Source organism: Bombyx mandarina, chromosome 21 (assembly GCF_030267445.1).
Source record: "Bombyx mandarina strain Sakado chromosome 21, ASM3026744v2".
Classification (NCBI taxonomy): Eukaryota; Metazoa; Arthropoda; class Insecta; order Lepidoptera; family Bombycidae; genus Bombyx; species Bombyx mandarina.
Genome location: NC_143227.1, coordinates 10,011,214 through 10,028,664, shown reverse-complemented (window position 1 = coordinate 10,028,664; position 17,451 = coordinate 10,011,214). Strand labels below are relative to the sequence as shown.

Genomic DNA, 17,451 nt, shown 5'->3' with positions numbered 1-17,451 from the left:
TATGTATGTCGGAGACGATCATTAGTTCGGCAGCTAAACGAAACGCAGCACGATTCCCGAAAAGATCGCAGCACGATTGCGGTGTCGTCAGAACTCGGCTAAGTTCGTGCTACGACAGAGCCTTTTTTTTTTAAGAGATTTTATGACCTGGTAACTAAGACCTTTAAGTCATGTCTTATTTTACTTTATTTTCTTAATTTTATGAAAAATGATAATACGGAGTGAAATGAAATGAAGATGATTAATTTGAGACATTAATCAACTGGGATGAAATATAATCGCAGTAAAATGGTGGTCATTTACTGAGATTTTTTCAGTGGACTTTTTGGAGGAACCCGAGAAGTTACGTCCAGCAGCTTTGTTTCATTTTCCCACATTTGTGCACTTTCACAGATATTAAACAGTTAATAAACCACCATTATTACACATTTAAACCTGAAGAAACACTAAATAGACAAAATAAAACAAATCACACAACTTCACTCCTCGCGTTCCCGCCAAAAAGTCCCGACAGAGCCTAGCCGATGGAGGCGCGTAGATGCCATTACACTTACCAACCGGCCTTCTTGAAGAGCGGTGACTCCGTCCTAAGAGCTGTCATTCGTTTTTGTTTGCTAACTTCAAGAGAAGATTTCTAAATTATTCTAAGACAACAAGCGTAATTGGTGTATTCAATATTTTTCTTAGCTCGATCACCCCTATTCGCCTTTAGGATGTCTGACGATGGTGTTAATAATTGTGGTTTCTCCGACATATTAGATTTTTAAAACAACATTTTTTTTTTAACGAGTTGTTTAACTACCATTATTTTACTCTTTTGTTCGTCTAATGGTTTTAGATGGTTTACTTTACTTCTCTACCGTCCATTACAAATTTGCTTACAGTATTTTTATGAATGTAATAATATTGTAGTGTTTAAAATATTAAACACATACATCATGAAGGTCTAATGTTGAAATAATTGGATGTTTTAATAAAAACATAAATTGCATTTATTAAATTTAAATTGCATATGGCTCCGAGAGCTCAATTCATTAATTACATTAAGATCATAAAATGATGTGATAATAATATAACCGCCATGACTCATAAATTATTGATGTAAAATTTTAAATTGTTCTTCTATTTGGTTCTTTGATTATTTTAAAACCTGAAAGCTATTTCATTAAAGCGCTTACCTAACAAAGTTTATTGAGATTAATGTCCTCACCGAAGGTCTCATTTATAGTGATTAATAAGGGTGGGAAGGCTACAACGCGAAGGAGCGACGCATTTACTTTGTTGAAAGTTTCTTCATACAGAAACGAAATAAATTTAATATAATATAATACTTAACCAATTTACGGTTTGATCTGAAGTCACGAGGCAGCTTGTTCGCTATGAGCTCCCGGATTTATTCGGCATAGGGTGGGTTGTGAGTTCGTCTACTGATCTAATGTAAAAAGAGACAAAAATAAGTAAAGAAAGTAATCTGTCTGAGAAAAATGAAAGTACAATATATACATGTCTAAATAAAATGATAAATAAATGTAATGTCTGATAAATAAAATCTAACTGAAAGCTGTTAAGTCCTTCGTGGAAAAACTATAATTCTTTCAGATTAGTGAATAATCGTATTATATTTTTTGTTGTGTTTATTTAATATCGTCTGAAGTTTTTATGGAGTTCCAACTACAAGTACAAAATAATGTATCATGTAAGTTGCCCCCGAGAAAAGCTCTTTTCATAATTCAGTGCCAACCAAAGAGCTTTTTGATGAGAAAAAATGGCCGCTTGAAAGTTTTACCTGTTGTGAGGTTTGACTTGAACGAAAAATTTCCATGGGATCCAAAGGGGTGAATTATAACATTAAGCTTTCTATATTAAAGGAGCCTTAGGAAGTGCCGCTTCGATTTTAAGAGGTATTTTAGAATAAAATTAACCGTTTAAATAAATAAAAACCTCGTGTTAATAATAAACGGATGATAAAAGTCATAAAAGTTACGAAATGGCTAGTACAAGTAATTATAATGCTTAATTTCACAGCTTCTGACCCGTTTTTATTTATTTATTGCTTAGATGGGTGGACGCGATCACAGCCCACCTGGTATTAAGTGGTTACTGGAGCCCATAGACATCTACAACGTACATGCGCAACCCACCTTGAGATATAAGTTCTAAGATCTCAGTATAGTTACAACGGCTGCCTCACCCTTCAAACCGAAACGCATTACTGCTTCCCGGCAGAAATAGGCAGGGTGGTGGTACCTACCCGTGTGAACTCACGAGAGGTCCTACCACCAGTAATAAAATTGTTTTTTCTTTTATATTTTATGTGCTTTTTGGTACTCGTCTCATTTCACAGTATTTATGTTTTTCTGCTCTGTTCTAATCCAAGTACACTATTTCCTCCTTCCTCAATAATTATTATCACATGTCTTTCATAGACTGCAGTCATCTTTCACATGTCCATTTACTAAGGTTTTTGCGACCCACACTGCCATGTGATATCTTAGTGACAATACATTAATCCCTAAGTAGCGACAGTAATACTTTTCGACTTGAAGTCTTAAATCTTGGAAGGATTTAAGGATGTGAAAGTTAATGGATTTTGCGGAAAATCGCAAGGAAGTGTATTTCATTTCATACTATATTAAACTGGAATTTATGTGTGTTTGGATAATAGTATCGGTCGTAAGTCAGGTCCTGATTATATCCTTTTTAATTTCAATCACAAATAATGACCAGAAATGTTTGGATAGATTTTGAATACTGACCTTCCGTGACATTCAAATTACATTATAAGAAATTGTGGCGGTTTTATTAAAAAAAAAGGGTGTACGCATGTAAATAATACAACATTTTAATATAAAACAAAACTGATTTGACCAAATAAAATGAGAATTTCATCAATGTAGTCCGAGCGCAAAAAATACATTATTGAGCCCAACCTAAACACTACTTGTCAGATCTTGATAAAATTTAAATAGAACAATTATAATCAGTCCACATAGAAAAAAGTTCTGAAAAAAATGTCAAATTAATAACCTGCTCATTTCTTGAAGTTGGTTAATAAAAGACATCTGTGGGTATTTAAAAATAATTTTACAAGTTTTTTAAACGATGATACTATAGATCCGAGATTCCAAGGGCGTAAAAGGAGAGGTCGAGCTCAGAACATCAAAGGTCATTAAATCAAAGCGGACCCGAATCCTATGTAATTCCATCGGCAGCAAAAAAATATTATTGCCTCGATTGGGGTTAAACAAAACAATGGTTAAAAGAGTGGAAAATAAAGACCTGGGACGCGGAGCTTATTGACGAAAACAAGGAAATTTCTTAATAATCGTCCGAAAAAATGAGACCCAAGAGACCTCTCAGGTTTTGTTAAAGCCGGACGCGGGAAAATTTCCACAAAACCTTTTTTAGACGGTGAAAACATAATGGTGAAGGTTACGCTCACAATAGGGGAGATACAAGGAGGCTTGCCCCACCCCCAAAGCCTGTGCTAAGCCCCAAATGAATTTGGAGTATTTTAAAGCTTCTTCTTCTTACTCTTATATCAATATGTGGGGTCGGCGCAACATCTTTTTCATTCAGGTCTATGATACGTCATCTTTCCACTCACACCTTTCTCTCGCATATATCCTCTTTCTCTCAGTCCATCCTAGTTTGAGACGATGAAAGTTTTTTTTATTATGTATTATTCATTATAACGCAACCTATTCCTTGTGGAATTGCTATATTATTTATATTTTTAACACCATCTTATTAACTTGGTGTGTATGCTTCTATAATATTTAAAAAATTACAAACAAACAATTGTGTTGTTAGTTTTTAAACTATATATATTTTTGTTGTAATTTAGTTTAAGACAGCATAACATGCATAATAAGGGTTATAACAATAAAAACACAATAAATGTAAATATCCTGATGAATTTTACAACTGATCCTTTATCAACAAGTTGGGTTAACATAGATGTCGGCAAATTCAACGTGCATTGTACTCCAGAACATGGAAATAAAAATAATTGTTGCCACCATTTTTGAAATTTAAGATCGATGATCGATAGCGTTAGATTATGGAAAAAAAATGCAGCAAAAAGAAAAACCAACGCTACTAATCCGTAATTAATCACAACACCTACGTATATTCAATTAGGCATTGGGATGATAATTTTATGGTGGTTATAATAATATAGTTGAAGAGGCTGGGGTTGTATACTCGATTTTTTATTAATTCTTCGTCCTATTCGTACACTCTTGGCAGAGTGGTCGTGGTCATGTATCAGTCAGATCTTGCGATATCGATGTTCTCGCAATGCGACGCGATGTGGCACGATGTCTCGCAGAGTGAGAGCAATCATTTATGTTGCAGCGAGTCACAGATTTTATGATAAATATTATGATGATTATTATGTTTTTTATTAATAGCCATTGCTTATTAGATTCTCCCTCTACTGTTAACACGCAGACACTGATGGAGCATTTTACCGACTCTAATTATAAAATACAAATCCTTAAACGCAGTCCAAAAAAAAAATTTTAATTTAATTAATTTGTTCACAGATAGGATGGCGAAAAACGAACGCTTGGCTCGCTGGGAACGTCGCCTGCAAATTTCTACAAGTCTTCAGAGGATTTGGACTGTACCTGTCTTCGAACGTGTTAGTCTGCATTTCGGTTGATAGGTGTGTATTTCAGGAAATATTTTATACATGTTGGTTTTAAGCTATTGCATAGCTTTTATCGCGAGCTTTGAGCGCGGTGACCGAATCAAGAAATTTCGTAACGAAAATAAAACCTAACAGTGTGAGGGGGACTCCGCCTACCATGTAGCTAGCCTTCAACACATTCACACGTTGCGCTTGTGTAGTGTTTGTGAATAAGCGCCCGGCGTGATGTCGCACTGCATGCACGTCATGAAAAGTCTGCCCATCTGTCTACTTAATGTATTAAGGGCTACTTAATGTCGGTTAGATCAAATAACACCATAATGGATAATATATGACTCATGATACGTATTTAAACGACTTCATACTTTCATAATTCGTCCATGTCATTGACAATGTAAATCTACTTTTAGAACAGATTGTTTGCATACTTCGCTAACGCATTTCATGTTATCTGAAACCCCGGAGGTCTAGTGGGTAAGACTATTCGTTATATTTATATTAATGTTACGCCGGTAAGAGTAACAACATCTATCGCCGAATAGCCGAAAAGAATATCAAAGGGTCTAGTAACATCTAGAACGCTCGAGAAGTACAACGCCATCTATTGTCAGATAGCGGAAACACACATCGAAAATACTCGACTTGTGAGGAATGTTCTTGACAATTCTAGGGATGTCGTATCGACTATAAAAGCATTGCCGATGGCACGCAGTCAGTTAGTAATCGGAGCTATTCGAAGCGAAGCAGCGAACGGATCACCTGAAGCGAAGCGGAAGAAGCAAATCAAGAATTTTAAAGTGATCGTTAAGTGTTTCTTAAGTGCTATGATATAATAATATATGCTCGTATAGAAACGAGACTGTGGACGATTTGCTTCCAGAAGGTTCTTGGTTACTTTGGTCATATTGCTCGGCAGCCACCAGACAACCTTGAAAGATTGATTGTGGTGGGCAAGGTAGAAGGGAAAAGGCCCGCCGGCCGGCCACCAAACCGTTGGTCGGATCAGATAACTGCACTCACTGGACTCTCTGTTACGAACGCCCTCAGAGAAGCCGAAAACCGAAGCAAATGGAAGCTGAGGGTACAAAGAGCCACGAAGGGCTTTCAAGGACACGACCTTCAGCAACGAATTCGACTAAGAAGAAAAAGAAGTGCTAATACAGTGTTAATTTATACTTCGGTAGAATTTTTATTTATCTCGAGCCCCAGCACAAAGCATTAATAAATGTAACCGTGTAGTTTTATCGCCAACATATGTAAATATCTGAAATAATCTTCACGATCGACTTCCAGTCCTGTGAATGTACGCAAATTATAATTTTACGGGTTTGATTTTTATTTCACGACATTATTCCTTCACCGTGGAAGTCAATCATGAACGTTTGTTAAGTACATACCTATTTCATTAGAAAAATTGGTACCTGTCTGCAGGATTCGAACACCGATGCATCGCAAGATACGAATGCATCGGGCGTCTTATCTTTTAAACCACGACGACTTCAACAATCATAAAACGACAGAAAAAGCTTTATCTTTTCATTTTTATTGTAACATTCTAAATTCAATATGTGCAAACCTCCTAAAGTATCCTAACAACATGTACAATGTAAATACAAATTACCATTTCTTTTTTATCGACTGTAATAAAAGCTCCTATCTCATTTCGTCTCTGAAATCCACATTGAAATTCAGAGCAGGCATTCTGAAGCTGGCATGGACAAACCGTACAAAAATTCTGCTTATTTATTACTTTATTGTTGTGGGCAATGCAGCCTTATTTTACCAAATTCCCCCTTACGAGTGTGTCTCAAGTTGAACGTTGAGACTTCGTCATTTTATAATTTCCGAGGAAACAGTAATAGACGATCAGGAAAGAGCAGCTAAAGCTCGTCGGGTTCGCATATCCCTTTTTTTGATTAAATTCCGAGCTTTTTGAAGGATATTGATGAAAATTAGATGTTATGTTCGGGTCAATAACAGATAGGTACCCAAAAAAAATCACAGCCTCTTTATTGTAGTACAAGCGGCCCGCTCCGGCTCCGCTCGGGTCTTTAATAAAAATTTCAACGATATCTGACGTTGTTTTATTTTGAAAATAAAATAACACTTATTGCGGCATAACTAATAGACATATGCTTCTACAAAGTCGTACTACATTATTTTATTCTATCATTCGCAGGGCACGCGATGTAAAGAATATTTTAGGTAATTTTTTTACACCTTGAGTTACATTATTGGAGTTTTAGTAAGGATCCCTAATTTTTTTCAAAAAAGATTATAGCCTATGTCACTCGGGAATAGTGTAGCTTCCAAACAGTAAAATAATTTTTCAAATCGGTTCAGTAGTTTTGGAGCCTATTCAATACAAACAAACAAACAAATCTTTCCTCTTTATAATATTAGTATAGATGATCCGAATTGAGAATCCTTGTCTTAGAAAGTATTTCAAGTAATTTAGGAAACACGGAAAATTTTCTACAGGAAACACTCATGTGTTGACACAATTGGAATGATGAACGATTTGCATGAACAAACGAGATATCTCTAAAATCAAAGAAGTAATGCAGTGTATTAATTGTTTCATTGTATAAAATTTGTTTCACTTTAAATGTTTTTTTTTTCTTAGGTGGGTGGACGAGCTCACTACCCACCTGCTGTTAAGCGGTTACCAGAGCCCATAGACATCTACAACGTAAATGCCACTATCTACCTTAAGAAATAAGTTCTAAGGTCTCATCAGTATAGTTACTCAATAGTCTTACCACAAGTAATAAAATTTCGGATTTGTTTCTTTTTTGCTTTATGTTAAACTTTAAATTAGTAGAATGTCTGTCTATCTACCTAGATTAGTTAGTCTGATTGTATTATGTATGTTTCTGATTGCAACTCTACCAAATTGGTAAAGGTACATTAAATTTAATTGAATCCTCGTGTCGAATTCACCTGACATGTAAATTAATATTTTATAACTTTGTATGTAACTGTAACTTTTTTGGTTTATTGAAGTTCTGTGCGTTCGCGTGGCTTATTCGATTGAATTGAAACTCTGTTGTTGCTGGCACTTCAGATATGTTTTATGACAATGAATCAGAAATAATGCTAACCGCCGGTATTTATACAATCATCTCGACTTATTTTAATACAAACCTAATAGGTAATATTAAACATTGTTTATCTTAATTATTCTGTTGATTATTTACGTACAATTGTTATTTAATAATATCGAATTAAATAATATAAACATATAATATAACATTAAAGGCTTATTGTGCCGGAAACTGTCAAGCGGAAGGCGCCAATAAAATATTACTCGTTTAAGTATAAATAAATATGAATCAACTAATTACTTGATTATGAAATTACTAATTACTAGTGGTCCCGCAGTAGTCGAAATTCGACTATAATTAATTGGAATTGTAAGTTTGCACACTATTATGGTTGTATTTTATACTTCTATATTCACAAATGTCGCCATGACTACACTATAAAAATATTAACAAAGACAAACAATATTTAATCTATTCTCGATTTGACAACAGACGTCAAGAACAAAAGTTTGACAACAAATAGTATACATGCGTGTGTGCGTCAAATACATGGTATGTAGTGTGTGTAATGTTTCCTTTATTGATTTAATGTATCTTTTATGCATTATTTTAAAAAAATATTAGCATTGTGCACTTCTTCTCTATATTCTCTATAACGAAAATTTCATACTCCTTCGTCCGCGCAATTTACGTAAAAAGGGATACAAACTTTTTGCTTCACGTAATCAGTGTCTTATAATATATAGATATTATAAGACATAATTATATTATAAGCATAACTATATTATAAGACAGTAATAAGTTCTGTATATTGCCTAATTATTAGGATGTACCTTAACTACTTCGTAAATAATTTATTATGTGAGGCCGGAAGTGTTACTTGATAACAGTATGTATGTGTTAATTTTTGTTATTTTGGTCTCGTGCCCTTTGTCCGATAGATTTGAAACTTTGTTCTGTCTTCAGCACTTCAGCATAGGTTTTTGCGGTTGTCGTAACAAGTGTTTTCACTAAATAGTGTATAGTTTGAAAATTTTGTTTCAGATTTTTTGCTATAATATATCCATTGAGGTTGGCCATCGCTAGAAAAAGGAGCAAGATGATGCTTTACATAGCTTGGGCGTTCGCTTTATTGCTTAGCCTGCCACAGGTGAGACATAAAAATGACAAGTGAAAGTTGAAAGAAAATTTTTACAGTAAAATATTTTTTTTTACACTATTTTTAATTCAAATTAATTAAAATTGTTTTTCTATTTTTTAGATGGATTTTCTATAAAAGCGTATTTTTTTGTTTTTTTTTAAACTAGATTTTTTTAAATTTTTTAGTTAAATTTCAATTTTTTTTATTTTTTTTTAAATATTAAATTGTCATCGGTCCTTCATAAGTATACCAAATTTCGAGTTAAACCGACGTTTTGAAGGGGGTCAAAATCATGTTCAAAGATTCCGTTACATATTAACATACATGACATACGTCTGAAGCTAATGAAAGGGTATTAAAAATTATGCAGCATACAAATAGTATTGAAGAAAAAAATGGTCTGGATGAAACGTTAGATTTTGAATACTAACAAGGATGATAAGAAATTTACATTTAAATGAGCTTTCAAATTTATTGAATTCACGGTGTGACTCCAAGGTATTTTGTAAGGAAGTTAGTTTTTCTTTAGATACTTCGCTAAAGGCAATAAATTAAAAGCTGAGCGTGCTGGAAATCAATTTTCAGATAAATAAACGAATATTTTATTCCCGATCACTCGAAACGTATCAGGGAAATCGTTTGTTTTTTTCTTTGGGAGACGTTGACTTTGCAAATTGGGGAATTTTATCAATCCTGAGTTATATGGGTCGGGCGTGAAAAGAATTACGATAGTCATTCCTAATTTGGAGAAAAAAATTGTGCCTTTTTTATCTATATCAATTCGCTGGTAGCTTATGGCACTATTTTCGCTACACTCTGGCTGGTAAGTGAACTCACGGGGCTCAACCTGAGAGCTTGCTAACGCTGGCCCTAACTAGAGCAGTGCTTCGCAGAATCTACCACCGAATCGGATTCGTGGTCCACTGAGAAGATCCGGCGAGAAGCTCAGTGGTTTGTGTCTATGGGCTCCTCCTCCTCGCGTCGTTTCCTCACTGCTGAGGGTCGTGACCATTATATGTCGACAGGATTTTGCTCCTTGTAATGTCCCGCCAGCGCCTCCGGTCATTGGCCGCATGAAGGGCGTCGTGGAATGGGATCTCTAGTATGGTGCGGATTTGGTCGAACCACCTTGTCGGACTGCGCCCGCGCGGTCTCTTTCCCTCGATCTTCCCTGTCACGAATAGTCTCTCTAAGCTATACGGTTTTTTCCGAACAATATGACCGAAGTACTTGAGTGCGCAGCGAAGGCAGAGTGTGGACAGTCTAGTCTTGATCTGCAGTTGGTCTAAGATAGACAGATTGCTTCTCTTCGCTGTCTAAGGTATCCGGAGCATTCTTCTCCAGCACCACATCTCAAAAGCATCCTATCTATGGGCTAGTTCACTCGCTTTTCGCAATTCTTCGTCGTAATCGACGAGTTCGACGAGGACGGTGACCGGAATAGTGCTTGAATCAAAGTTGTCTTTTGTAACATTTTTGTTTGTTAAGCTAATCTGTACATATATTCCAGATGTTTTCTAATAATCATATTGGCTTCAACCAGCGTCACTCGAAGTAAATAATGCAATATGATTTATTTTTTCTTCTTCATTGTAGCGAGTAGATACAGATTATAAAAACGATCACACCCACTATCAATCCCTGGCGAGGCTTAAGCATAAGTAAACTAAAAAATAAAAATTATTAAGCCTTTCCACATTTATTTTTTATTTTGATTCATTGGGGAAAAAAGTACTAAAATACATATATGTTTCTGATTATTATTACATAATAGTTCAATACATGCGTTACAAAGCACTTGAAGACACGAAGTAATAGACAAAAAGTACTTTGTTTCAGAGCGCAGTATTTCGTGTAATGGAACACCCACAGATACCGGACTTCAAGCAGTGCGTTTCCTTTGAAGCCTTCTCGAATCATCAGCAAGAGTTAGCGTATAACGTCATTTGTCTTAGCGCGATGTATTTCGTGCCTCTGTTAGTAATAACAATATGCTATTTGTGCATTTTCTACAAGATATCGAGGAACTCAAAACAGAATTCAGGTTGGTGAAATTATTATAATTTTAATTTTAAACTTTATGACTCTTACGTGAGAAAATAGTTTCTCACGTAAGAGTCATAAAGTTTAATAATAGTATTAAACTGTTATAAAAACTGTTATTAAATGATTAAGACTTTTTACATCATCATAAGATGATCATCATGGTGAGCCATCATAATAAGGTACTATTTAGTACAAGAGTTCGTATCAAATAAGTTAATAACGTTTTGTATTGGAAACTGTTCTTAGATGTGCTTGCTCGATCGAGATCAGTGAAGTACGTCTGTTTACATTTAGCTAACAAATTTAGCCTTTCGTTTGACGTTATACGACTCTAGACAGAATAAACAGTCTGGGGAAGCTCTACCGTGGACAACTTTTTAATTATTAAACTATTTAACGTTTAACGTTATCTTTAAAAGATTTAAAAAAAGCAGCAAGAAGTAAGATGCCACACCCGAATTTCTACTTCAGATTTCAATTAATAACCAAAAATACTGACTATGATCGGAAATCGAATCCAAACCCTGTTGTTACAATAGCTATTTGTTTTATTCTTCTGTTTAAATGTTATTGAATAATGACTACTGCCTTACCACCAACAAACGAAGTTCCTTATGGGACGATGCGGAGGGATACTCTAACCGGGAAAAAAGTCCGTAACGTAAGATTTTTATTAGTAATGCACACAGTGTACGACTTAACTTTGTAATAACGTACAAACAATAACATATATATATTTTTTTTATCAATAAAAAAATCATAATAAAAAATGTGTACCCGACCCGAATAATTATTTTCTTTATACCTCGAATAGAACTTAAAATTAATATTTTTATAATAAGGAACTTCGTTCTTATCCGGTGTCCCACGACACCAAACATAATTTTTTTATTTTTTTTATTGCCCGTGTAGGCAGGCGAGCATACCGCTCACCTGATGGTGAGTGGTTACCGTCGCCCATGGACTTCAGCAATGCCAGCGGCAGAGTCAAATCGCTGCCTACCGAGTGTTAAAATGTTTTTTTTTTTTAATTCCTAGAAAAGGAACCGCCGTCAAATAGCGGGCGTGTTATCCTACGTCGGTCTGACCAGCGACCCTTAGTTCGCGCTCGACGGAGGACTTTACGGATGACAGTCACTATTGTCACTGTCTTCGCTTGTTGCTGGTTTCCTTACGCAACTATGACATTATGGTAAGCATTGATACGGACTACTGTCGTACGGGTAATACGGGTTTGTACGAGATATTGGTTGTACTGGTGGTAGGCCCTCTTGTGAGTTCGCATGGGTAGGTACCACCACCCTGCCTATTTCTGCCGTGAAGCAGTAATGCGTTTCGGTTTGAAGCGCGGGGCAGCCGTTGTAACTAAACTGAGACCTTAGAACTTATATCTCAAGGTGGATGGCGCGTTCACGTCGTAGATGTCTATGGACTCCAGTAACTACTTAACACCAGGTGGGCTGTGAGCTCGTCCACCCATCTAAGCTATAAAAAAAAAACACACGCATGCATACTATTTATTGTCAAACTTTTGTTCTTGACGTCTGTTGTCAAATTGAGAATAGATTCAATATTGTTTGTCTTTGTTAATATTTTTTATAGTGAAGTCTTGGCGAAATTTGTGATTATAGAAGTATAAAATACAATCATAATAGTGTACAAACTTACAATTCCAATTAGTTAACATCGAATTTCTGCTCTGCGGGACCTCTTGTTTAATATAAATATACAAATTTGATGTAAAACCATTAAACCCCGATTACGCTCCAAGACAACCACTAATTATATGAAAAGTATCGATTTCATTAATAATACTCGCGCGAGTTGGCGTTTTCATAGCATCAGACCACCTCTACTGGAGTGAAAACATCTACTGTACCAAGTTACATAACAATACTAATACAGACAGGACAAACATACATATACATACATACATACATGTATTGATTTTTATTTAAATAGTTTAAAAATACTTTAAATTTACTGGTAGTAGGACCTCTTGTGAGTTCGCGCGGGTAGGTACCACCGCCCTACCTGATTCTGCCGTGAAGCAGTAATGCGTTTCGGTTTGAAGAGTGAGGCAGCCCTTGTAACTATACTTGAGACTTTAGAGTTTATATCTCAAGGTATGTGGCGCCATTTACGTTCTAGATGTCTATGGGCTCCAGTAATATTTAGTCTATCATGAATCTCGGAAAATAAGAATAGATTAATATTTTATTTAGTCTATCATGAATCTCGCCATATGAATAATAAGGCTGAACTGTTAACCTATGCAATGGTAGGCCATCAATTTTTCTATCGGATAAAGGAAAATGAAAACAGACCTTTGCCCTACATATTTCAATGACACCCTTTTACTCTTGTTACGTACCCACTTAGCCACATAAAAAGCTGAACACAGCTGCTGTAAAGTAAATGGACATCTACTAAAACATAAAAAAAAAATGGTTGCGTATGCAAATTTTATTCATTAGAAATACGAAGTGAAGTTTTGAATTTCGAAAACCATTGCTTAATTTTATTATTCAGGCTATTTTGTTTTCGGTATTTAGGAAATTACAATATTTACGCATTTATCTGTTCGGGACGAATTCAGCAGTATGATTGGTCCGGATCTTTGTTGTTTTTTTATCCTACCTAAGGTGATAGCCTTGAGAGGCCATTTCAGTGTAACCTTAACTAGTAGGTAAGCTCACGGGGTTCAAACCGGAGTGATACTAACACGGACCCTAGCAAGAGCCGTGCTTCGCAGAATCTACCACCGGATCGGAAACGCGACCCACTAAGAAGATCCGGCGAGAAACTCAGTGGGCTGTGTCTGTGGGTTAATTTACTCGCCGAGCCCTTCGACGAGAACGATAAATGGTAGTACCCTTATAATAGAATGTGAATAGAGTTCTATTCGCTCGCGCCACTTCAAGACGACATATTCCATGCGTCAATAGATAATAATAGTACAAGACCATAGCACAACATGATATTAATTTTTTTTTGTCATCTATACTTTTATACTAATATAATATTATAAAGAGGAAAGATTTGTTTGTTTGTTTGTCTTGAATATGCTCCGAAACTACTGAACCGATTTGAAAAAAAATTTCACTGCTTGGAATCTACACTATCCTTGAGTGACATAGGCTATTTTTAAAAAAAATTAGGGATCCTTACTAAATCTCCAAATAAGTAACCCAAGGTGTAAAAAAAATTCCTAAAGTATTCTTTACATCGCCTTTTTTTTTTTTTTTTTTCGCGTAGAGGGCCGAACCTCCTACGAGGTCCCCGAGCAAAAGGGGTGCGCGGAGTATGTGAGACTCAACGATCTGCATGGTGTTGTGTCATTCTTTACATCGCCTGCCCTGCGAAAACTATTCATTATAGATTAAAATAATGTACTACGACTTTGTAGAACACATTATTATTTACAAAAAGTGTAGCGACAGCATATGTCTGACTATTATAGTTATGCCACAATAAGTGTTCATTTATTTAAAAAAATTAAAACAACGTCAAATATCGTTTTTTATAATTTATAATTGCAAGCTTTTTTATAATTGTGGGTTTACTGGTATTATATATAATATCATATCTAACTTACAAACGACACGAACCAATTGCATCTTAATAATAAATTACTTAACAAATAACATTTCTACCACATCTGAAACGAAAATTTGTTGCCCAGGTACATGCTGGACTGGGAATCAGCTATGCGTGTTCCAAAGCGATTACAAGACTTTTTCTTCATCATGGCTGTGTCAAACTCGTGCATGGACCCCCTGGTGTATGGCTCCTACACCGTGGACCTTAGAGCTTTAATTCTGGCCCTACGGAATATATTCTGCATACGCAAGGAGCCTACAGTATTGCCAGGTTTGTCTTAATATCGATAAGTCTTAGTAAGCCTACAGAATTGCCAGGTTTGTCGTAATATCGATAAGTCTTAATACTGTTTATCGATTATTCGATATCGGAAATTGAAGCCTTAGTAATACAATTGCGTTATTCCACAGCGAATGAATTCTATTTTTATATTTTGTGGAATTACAAATGGCCAATATTCAAGAGCCAGGAGCAAGAATGAATGAAAAAAAATACCCATCTGGCGTTTTATTAGGTATCATAGGTTAGAGACGTCACACCGACTATTGACATGGTTACCTTGAGACGTGAGGCCGAAGACTCAAATATATTGATGGGCTTAAAGGGCTGCCTAACCCATTAACCCGGAATGTATGACTACTACTTAGCAGAAATAGACAGAGGCTTGGTGCTTATTTGTACGGGCTCACAGCCCTACCTACAGCAAGGTAGAAAGTTGGGGATTGATAATTGGGGATTTAAGTAGGGAGACAGCTGACTAATACTAAGGCCAGTAGCCAGATGAATAGAAGTTTGAGGATACAGTTAGATTTTAGGCAATAGCCAAAATCTTTAAGATCATGGCCTCCATAGTTGTAGTTGTTTGTTATTCTGTATACCTACTGTATTTCTTTTAATACTGAATAAATATTTATTCAAAGCTAGCTGACCTGGCAGACTTCGTAGTGCCTCAATCGATAAATAAAAGACCTAAACTTTTGTATAAAATAAACTTAAAGCAAACAAAAGGAATCCGTCCGACGGGGGACTCATCAAAGGAAAAACAAAGTTGTTATTTTTATTTAATTCCGAGCATTTTCATATTTATCTACCTTTTAAACCTTCTCTGGACTTCCGCAAATAATACAAGAACAAAATTAGCCAAATTGGTCCAGCCGTTCTCGACTTTTAGCGAGACTAACGAACAGCAATTCATTTTTATATACCTAGTCAGGTCATAAATTCTGTCACATGTTTAATGTAAAATAATTGAAACAAGTTTATTCATTATGTAACCATTCATATACCAAAATGAACTTAACAAAACATAGATTCTTATGACACTAAAGTTTATTCAAAATGACCTCCGTGATTTTGAATACAGGCCTTCAATGTGCGCGGCCAGTCGTCTATCGCAGCACGAACGAGGTCCATGTCAATATCGGCGGCTGCCTTAATCAAGGATGTCTTCAGTGACTCCAAATTGGGATGAGGCTTTGAGCACGCCTTTTCCTCCAAGTGTTGCCATATCTTGTAATCTAACGGATTCAAATCTGGACTGGCGGAGGGCCAGTCTTCGTGCCGGATGAAGTCGATTTCACACGCCACCAGCCAGTCTTGTGTGCTCTTCGCTCTATGAGCTGGCGCCGAATCTTATTGGAATACCCAGTGCCTGTTATTGAACATGGTATGAGAAACAGGTTCCACAAGGTTCGTCAGGACTGTATTTTGATACACAACTGCATTCGTTTTTACACCTTTCTCACAAAAATGTACCTCTGTTAAGCCCCAATAAGAAACTCCCAACTATACCATGAGCGAGGATGAAAAATGACCTCGTTGGACACGCGGAATACGGTTGCTCGCTTCTTCACTACTGTGTGCGTACACCTTATCATTTTATTTGTTGTAGCTCTCTTCTACGGTAAAAAATTTTTCATCCGAAAAAAGAATTTCCCGATATTTTTTTCCCGCGTACCGCTTCAACAAACCGCGGCATCTCTTCAGTCTCAGGTCCATTAGACGAGCATTCAAACGATGTCTTGTTTTTCTTCGATATGCCCGAAGCTCTAAGTCTTCATTTAACACCCTTTTCACCGTGGTTCTGCTTAAGCCCATCTGAAGGGCCAACAGTTTCTGCTTACGTTTGGGATTTCTTTGAATTCACGCCTTCACAGGTTTTATCACTGCTGGAGTCCTAACAGACCGAGGGCGACCACTTCTTGACCTGTCATCTACACTAGAGTCTTCATTTTATCGTTTGATGGTACGATAAACGAATCTTTTGGTTATATTCAAATTTTTCAGTATGTTAAAAATTTAAATTGGCGCGTAACCGCAACGATGCAACGCAATAACTGCAACACGGTCTTCTTTAAGCGTCCACTCCATATTTAAAAATGAGTAAAATTCTAAAAGTTATACATTTTTATTTTCATGAACAATTCGAAATTCGAATTCAATAAACTTTTTTGTGGCCAGCATTCTAAAAGAAAAAAATTTACTGTGTGACAATACTTATGACCTGACTAGTTATATATACATAGTCAGGTCATAAGTATTGTCACACAGTAAAAACTTTTCTTTTAGAATACTAGCCACAAAAAAGTTTATTGAATTCGAATTTCGAATTGTTCATGAAAATAAAAATGTATACTTTTAGAATTTTACTCATTTTTAAATATAGAGTGGACGCTTAAAGAAGACCGTGTTGCAGTTATTGCGTTGCATCGTTGCGGTTACGCGCCAATTCAAATTTTTAACATATTGAAAAATTTGAATATAACCAAAAGATTCCTTTATCGTACCATCAAACGATACAATGAAGACTCTAGTGTAGATGACAGGTCAAGAAGTGGTCGCCCTCGGTCTGTTAGGACTCCAGCAGTGATAAAAGCTGTGAAGGCGCGAATTCAAAGAAATCCCAAACGTAAGCAGAAACTGTTGGCCCTTCAGATGGGGTTAAGAAGAACCACGGT

General features: G+C 35.9%; 1 protein-coding gene across 2 annotated transcripts in view; it reads left to right on the top strand.

The window, feature by feature from the left end:
- NGR-A28 (neuropeptide receptor A28) overlaps positions 1 to 17,451 on the top strand; it is a 42,781-nt gene that overhangs the window by 18,030 nt on the left and 7,300 nt on the right. For both annotated transcript variants that reach the window (XM_028181437.2, XM_089736233.1), the window contains exons 2-6: positions 4,551 to 4,672; positions 8,749 to 8,854; positions 10,685 to 10,889; positions 11,930 to 12,083; positions 14,577 to 14,764. In XM_028181437.2, the coding sequence (XP_028037238.2) occupies positions 4,551 to 4,672; positions 8,749 to 8,854; positions 10,685 to 10,889; positions 11,930 to 12,083; positions 14,577 to 14,764 (775 nt within the window). The remainder of the gene's footprint in view (positions 1 to 4,550; positions 4,673 to 8,748; positions 8,855 to 10,684; positions 10,890 to 11,929; positions 12,084 to 14,576; positions 14,765 to 17,451) is intronic.